This window comes from Xyrauchen texanus, chromosome 47 (assembly GCF_025860055.1).
Source record: "Xyrauchen texanus isolate HMW12.3.18 chromosome 47, RBS_HiC_50CHRs, whole genome shotgun sequence".
Lineage (NCBI taxonomy): Eukaryota > Metazoa > Chordata > Actinopteri > Cypriniformes > Catostomidae > Xyrauchen > Xyrauchen texanus.
This window is the reverse complement of record NC_068322.1, coordinates 19,896,009-19,903,618: the sequence shown is the minus strand read 5'-3', so window position 1 is coordinate 19,903,618 and position 7,610 is coordinate 19,896,009. Positions and strand designations below refer to the sequence as shown.

The window sequence follows — 7,610 nt, the reverse complement described above, 5'->3', positions numbered from 1 at the left end:
TATTCTTTGGCAAGAGGCGTACCTGATGGAACATGCCATTGATGTCACTACTGATGACAACAGAGTGCTCCCTGATATGCAGAAGAACTGCCAGAAGTGACAGACCATGTAGGTGGAGCTAGTTCAGGTTGTTCCCTTGGTATGAGAATGAACAGTTAAAGACCACCCTATTCTTCCCATTATGTTGCAACATATGGAGCAGGATATACCATGCCTCTCTGGTTCTGTCCACCTGCTCCTGGCAGAGCTTCACTACATAACCAGCTTGCACTAGCTTGGCCAGCTCCTCTTGGTATGCTGCTGCTAAATCAGGGTCTCTCTCCAGCCCTTCCTTACATACATAGAGACGAGGCAATTTCCTGACACGAAGCAGAGGAGTAGCATACCGCTGGACACCATCAATATCCACTCTCACAGTGCTCTACTGGAACTGGTGATCACCTTTTCACTCTGGTAAGGAAGAACATCCATTTGCCACAATCTCTCCACATTTGCATAAAGGTCATTGATGGGCCGCAGCGAGGTGAAGAGGTATAGTTTAGGGTTAAGATGACTGTTCAGATCTTGAGCTGGACCCTGCAATGTCCACCCCAGATGTATCCTCACTGCTGCCAACACACCAGGGGGTATGGGTGTTATGAGGTGGGGGCAATCAGAGCCAATGAGAAGCACCAGATGTACATTGTCCAGCTGTTGTAGATGTAGCTCGGTAAGATGCTTGAATTTCCTTTGCAGGACATTGACTGGGTGTGTATGTTCTGCCAGACACAGTGCCTTGGCTGTGAAGGTGTTACAGATCTTGTAGGTTTTACTAGGATTAACAGTTGGGGACACTGTATAGGTCACAGCCACCTTGTGAATGACCTGTGTATCCTGTCTCAACATGCAGAGTACAAGGTCCTCTGGTTCTCCCATAACTCTTAATTTCTGCACTGAATCATGCAGAATGATGGTCCACTTTGATCCATCATCTAATTCTGCATAGGCCTCCTGATTAGAACCTTAGTCATTTTGAGCAGCACTTTACTTCAAGAGGTTGTGCGGTTGACATTCAAAACTGCACTGGAAGGAACTGCACTCTGCTGAGATGGCTTGCCTTGGTCATTGACGTCATGCATTGGGCAGTGATTCTTTAGTGTGCAGTTGGCTGGTTGATGTCCACGACCACAATGCCAGCATCGTTTTTTGTCTTTATAATGGTATTTGCTGAGAAGCTTAAAGTTGTCACAGCCTTTTAAATAATGCTTATTATTGCTGCAATATGGACAAATAGCTCTCACCTTCTCTTCTCTGACTGTAACTGGTTTAGACATGGCTGACGCCAAAGGTGTGGACTGTGACTTTTCAGTTCCGAGCAGAATAGTAGTCGGTTTATGAGGCTGCTTAGACTCTCTTCTCATCTCTCTGCTGTGTACTGAGGATTTGTGCTTTGGGTGACAAGCATACTGGCTATTGTCTTCTTGTACTTCTTGTCTTTCTCGTATGCTCATATTCCAGCCAATCAGCAAAGTCCAGCAATGTGGGAATAGTAACTTGCAGAGAGTAGGTGTAACGCTTAAAAATAGACCTGAGGTCATGTGGCAGTTTACTCAGGAGTCAAGACACATGTGATCCACATTCCAGCTCTACACTAACTTTGTGGCCCAGCTGTTGCAACATACTGACAAGAGAGTACACCTGCAGCCAAACATCCTGAAGGCATTTACATCTCTACTGCGTATGTTAGGTTCATCCATCAGCTCATAAATTCATTGCAGGGCTAATTGGTGAGGATGACCATACATTTTATTAAGAGCTTTCATGGTGTTTGTGAAAGGAAACCTTGCATTGCTGTAAGAGTCCACCACCAGGAGGGCCTCCTCCAGTTTCAGATGGTCTGTGAGGATTTGAAACTTGAAGTGTTCTGTGGCATCCACAGGCAGGGTGTTCTCCAAATCAATTCTCAACCTTGAAAACTCCCTAAGGTCAGGAGACGTAAAGAAGGGGATGGTAGGGGCTGGACCTCTGTAGGTTTTCTCATAGGTAGATGATGGTAAGAGATGCTCTAAACTGTATTCTGCATGGGCTGGCCTCCTCCAGTCCTGTGATGGGACCACAAACTCAGGCAGCCGAGATAGCAGAGAATAAGGGGGAGAGTTGGCATACCTGATCTGAGGTGAGTTGCTATACTGTGTTGTAAATGGGGCTCTCTCATGTGAGGAGGAAGCAATGTTCATGCTTATCAGGTCCTCGATTAGCAATGGGCTTTCCTCTGGCACAGCTGGCATGGCTGTCTCTTAGCGGCAGGTGGTGGCAGCCTGGAGCGTGGGGCTGGTATTGGGTGGTATGACTGTGGAATCTGAATGTGGACTGCATAAGAGTGAGTGCATGGTGATAAATCGGTGAAGTTACTGACTCAGGTGGAGCTCTCCGCTCAGATTTTAGGCTTTGAAGCACATGACAAAGTGCAGCATTCTGTTGACTCATCTCTTGTAATGCTGAGATGATCTCAGGGAGCTGAGCTCTACCGCTTCATCTCCTCTAAAATAGCTGTAAGCTCTGGTAGCTATTTCACTTGCTGTTTCACTTGCTGTTGCAATGCAGCATTCTCCTCTGTCAGCTTTTCAGAAGTGCTGTCCCATTGGTCGGTCAATATCCATTCTGAACACTCTGATGCTGGGCTGATTGGTGAAGTGGATCTGGAATGACCTGTACTATTTGGTGGTTTATCCTCCAGTACACACTGGTAGGTAGGCAACAGTGGTTGCTGCCGATGAGGCCCAGGTCCACTGAGCTCATAGTCTTCAAAGTAAGCTGTAGGGTTAACTCGTCTCCTTGGTCACACAGCAGGGGCTTCACTTTCTGGGTGAGACATGTCTGTAACAGCCCACAAATCCGGCTCGAAAGACATGTAAAAAAACCTCTGGTTCAGAGTAATTGAATGACTACAGGGTGTCTGGTTAAAACATGACATCTCACACCAGGGTGTACTTGTGGACATAATAAACATAAATCTACAATCACAGGTCTATAAACAGTACAAGATCTACAAAACAGTAATTGAATACTGGTTATAAGTATTAGCAGTATGGTAAAAGTCATTAGAGATCTAGTCATAAAGCAAATAATCTATATAAAAATATAAACTCTATACAAATTATTATGCTACCACATGGCATGCCTAGCGTCATTAGTAAATAAATAATGTACAGATAAATAACACGGCAGGATCATATGACTTTTATCCAATAGGATAAAGTGCAAACATAATCAACAATGTAAACATTTAGATGGATTGCCCCTATAGCGTTCTTTAATCTCTCTCATAAACGTATTATGCAATAAAATATGCAAATGTATTTAAGATTAGGTGCACGCACATTTAATCCACAAATTCCTTAGATGGCAATACTTCTGACTAGTTTAACTATTATGCACTATAAACAAGTACATCTACACATCCTCTCTCCATAACATCTTGTTTCCCAACTCCCAGGAAAGTTTAGGAACAGTCCAAATCACGAACATAGGCGGGGGAGTTTGGGAGTCAATTTCCGAAGGGTGGCCTTATTTACAAGCTAGAAACATGTCCCCAGTTTATCTAACTTACATTTTTCCCTTTCAGAAATAATGCAACTTGTTCATTCTGATGCCTTTCAGAACACACAGATGCATGAAAATCAGCTTGCGAAGCAAGACGTTTTTGCATTACTTGTGTAAAAAATGCTTTAGGACTAAGACAGCAGTTCATAATGCGCACACTTCAACTAAAACAACACTGCACTTCAATGTTTTTTTAGAGGTCTCCGCACAACTTAATTTGACGCACTGATATTGCCAAATCAAAGCACATTAAACAGTGTTTCATGAATTTATTACATAATTTGTTACTATCAGGTGCTTTAAGTTGACTCTGTCCATTGTTGCTTGTGACACTAATGCTAATGTTACTTCTGGACTGCAGGGGGAGTAGTGTCTCTGCCCTGACTATACTGTATACTTACATTATAAACTGCACACACTTTTTCCCTCTGTGTGTTCCCCTCCCTCTTTTTCCTCTCAGCAGAAACAACCCTCTGTGTGCCAGCAGTCACAGCTGCCCTCAAGACCGTTTTACTAACATTTATCATTCAATTAGATCCCTCACACTCCCTGAAGTCTGATCTATCTTCATACAGTATGATTTTATTAATCTCTCAGTCAACAGGAGGCACTTGGTTCACACACATTTGCACAGCATGACATGTGTGCAGATGCCACATGGAAATTGCCTATTTTTTTCTCCATTTTCATTTGATACAAAGATCTGATAATCATTCTTTTCAATCAAGACTTTTAATCTGATCTCCATTATTTAATAAGAATAAAAATAAATTCCATCAAATTTCATCAGGGGTGCAGCGGATCAAGATGGGACTGGAATCTAAATGCATTTCCTTCCCGTTCTAGTGTAGATACCTTCAAACATGAATAAAATCAGTTAGAGACACCCTTTCTTCTTTTCTCTTTGTGTCCCGTCATCTTTACAATAAACAATTAAGAGGGTCAAGTGCTGGATAATATATAGGTAGTGTGTGTGTTAAAAGATTGTTAATGCCACAGACAGTTATTTATGCTGTGAAACACTGTAAAACTCATTACATTTATACTTCTGTGTGTTTCAGCACCTCGGACAGCAACCTTCAGTTTACTGCTGCAGTTCACATTATGAATAAGGTTCATTATGTGAAGATTCATTAAAACACATACAACACACACACACACACACACACACACACACACACACACACACACACACAATTATACAGCAGTGAAATAATAGTAATTTATATTAAATATACAATTGCTTTTATTTTATTTATTCTATTTGATGAATTGAATGAGAGAGAGAGAGAGAGAGAGAGAGAGAGAGAGAGAGAGAGAGAGAGAGAGAGAGAGAGAGAGAGAGAGAGAGAGAGAGCAGACATTCACAGTAACACTCTTGTGATTGATCATGAATCAGGTGTGCTGGAACTGAATCCACATCAGACTCAGAGGAGAAATCGTGGATTTGTGGAGATGTGCACGTGCGGTACGAACTCTGTCTGCATTTATTTCACTCGATGAACTCATTTATTGATCTGTATTTCTGGTACAGTGCATTGCGCGCCCGGTTAGATGTTGAAAACTTAGTCTTTTCGGCCATAATCTTATAATAGTATAATCTTTGCATGGTTTTGCATGATCTTTGGAGGATTTAAATACGTCTGATCGTTCATCTTATGTTGTTTTGAGCTGGAGCGCGTGAACGATACGGTTATCACGCATAAAACGGAATATTCTTCATATATCCGGATAGTCACGTATTACGCGTCTATTTTGAAAGCATCCAAATCCTTTATTGCTTTTATTGTTATTGTTTTTCTCATTTGTAATGCAGTGAGGATTCATACCGATGGTTTTTGAGGGCACGAACATGAGGAACGGACGGGCTCTGTCCGATCAGTGGGCCGACACCGTGGTGGTCCGGCCCCGCACGACCGAACAGCACATCACGGTGAACAAGAGACTCGTGCTGGGCTTCGCCATCTCCATCCTCACCCTCATCATCGTCACGGCCATCGCCATCACGCTCAGCGTGAGTTTCGAGAAATGCGCCGGGAAGAGCAGCGGGGCTCTGGCCGCTAACGGCTCCAGTAACAGTAAGGTGAAGCAGTCCCGGGACGGGAACAGCAGCAGAGACTCAGAGGACGGCCAGCAGCCCTGGAGACATGTGCGCTTACCGGCCACCCTGCGCCCTCGCCACTACGACCTCCGACTGTCCGTGTACATGGAGAACTTCACCTTCTGCGGTGAGGTGAACATTGAGTTTGAATGCGTCAGCGCCACTAAGTTTATCGTGTTGCACACGGACAGGTTGGAGATGGAGAAAGTGCTGGTGTATTCAGACAGTAAGAAAGCTGCAGGTGCCATGAGGATCCAGCGACGCTTCCACTATCACCCCAAACAGGTGTATGTGATCGCGCTGCACAGAGAGATGAAGCCGCTCAGAACATACAAGATCAACATCACTTTTCATGCGCTCATACAACATGAACTCTTGGGATTTTTCCGGAGCTCATATATGCTGAATGGAGAGAGAAGGTAATTCACTCCACGTCTATAATACATAGATCAATTATTGTTATAGGTGATGTTTTACTTTTTTTAATTATTATAATTTTAATAGATTTTTTGATGGCAGTTGTTGCGAATACAAAGTTAACATAGCCTAGTTGTTTAGTAGTAGCATAGTTGTTTTTATTAAACATTCGCTGTAGTAACTGTGGTATTTTGGTAGAAGCCAGGGGCGATTCTAGGATTTAAATCTTAGGGGGGCTCAGCCCCTAATGACACTATTAAGTGGGTCGAACACTGGACGCTTCTGTAGGTGCCCCAGGTGAGATTTCGATTGGCGCCCGCCAGATCAAAATCACTGAGGGTGCTTCTGAAAATAGTACTTTCTGTATAAAGTGAAGATGTATCGTAATTATAAATTTTTTCAATGGATTAAATAATGTTTAAATGTTACTAAAACAATGTAAAGAACAGTTTTTCATGTACAAAACATGTATTGCTTGAAATGCATGATCTGTCACTGAAAATGACAGCAAAATTCTGTGCGTGCAGATTAGGACATATATTGATGCAGCACTTTGTATGTTCACAAACCGCAGGGATTTTTGTGTGTTTAATGGGATTCAAGGAAATCTGCTTGCCAATTTACAGTATTTGTTACATATTCAATTGAGCATGGTTGTGCAATTGTTTTGGTATAGGGGCCACATCAGCTGTAAAGTAAAACATCTGGTTTAATAGTCAAATTAAATATTCAGAAATGATAGATTTTAAATGCTTATTTTAATGTTTTCCCACAAGTGGATAAAGTTGTTTTATTCTGAAAACATTATCAACCCGTTTACATGGGTCATAATGTGAATCTAGTCAAAGGTTTATTTGGCATCCTGTTCAGCACACAACTGAATAAAACAGGCTGCATGACACTGATAAATGATTACTGCCATAGTAACATTCACATACAGGTGTGAGGACTTCAGCATTTTACAAATAACACCAAAAAACAAACATATTCCTCTCGCACTTGGTTTTGCTCGCATGTCCGCTCCGTGTGTGAATGATGTGAAGATGTATTGGGATTTTACTAAAAGTTAATCACTGAAAGGTTTTGCTCACAAACTTGGCACCAAACAGCAAACGCAGCCTCACAAATGGACATGGAGTGAGTGCATCACACTTTTATTCAAGTATAATATTGCACTATTTAGCACTACATTTTTAAACATTTTTCGAAAAGGAGAGAGAGAGCGCACTCGCATACATGGTTGCCAGATTGCATGATTTAAGTATGACGTAAGGCGAAATATTTTGCTATTTGTGCATGTAGAAATCTCTGATTGGGGTGTTGCATATATTATCTGGCAACCCTGAGTATATTGAAAGCTTGTGGATGCTGGATAGGTCCCAAAACCAGATAAATGAATGATCTAATAAAAAACTGAAAATAAACTGCACTTAAATAACACCAAACTTAAATAAAACAAGCAAAAACGGCCTACAGTGTCTGTGCCAGTTAAGAGGTTCTAAATAAGCTA

At 42.0% G+C, this 7,610-nt stretch overlaps 1 protein-coding gene across 1 annotated transcript in view; it reads left to right on the top strand.

The window, feature by feature from the left end:
• Window positions 1–4,939: 4,939 nt before the first annotated feature.
• Window positions 4,940–7,610, top strand: part of LOC127639169 (thyrotropin-releasing hormone-degrading ectoenzyme-like) — a 156,628-nt gene continuing 153,957 nt past the window's right edge. Inside the window, exons 1-2 of the mRNA XM_052121047.1 lie at window positions 4,940–5,050; window positions 5,399–6,102. Of these exons, the coding sequence (XP_051977007.1) occupies window positions 5,414–6,102 (689 nt within the window). The 5' untranslated portion in view covers window positions 4,940–5,050; window positions 5,399–5,413. The remainder of the gene's footprint in view (window positions 5,051–5,398; window positions 6,103–7,610) is intronic.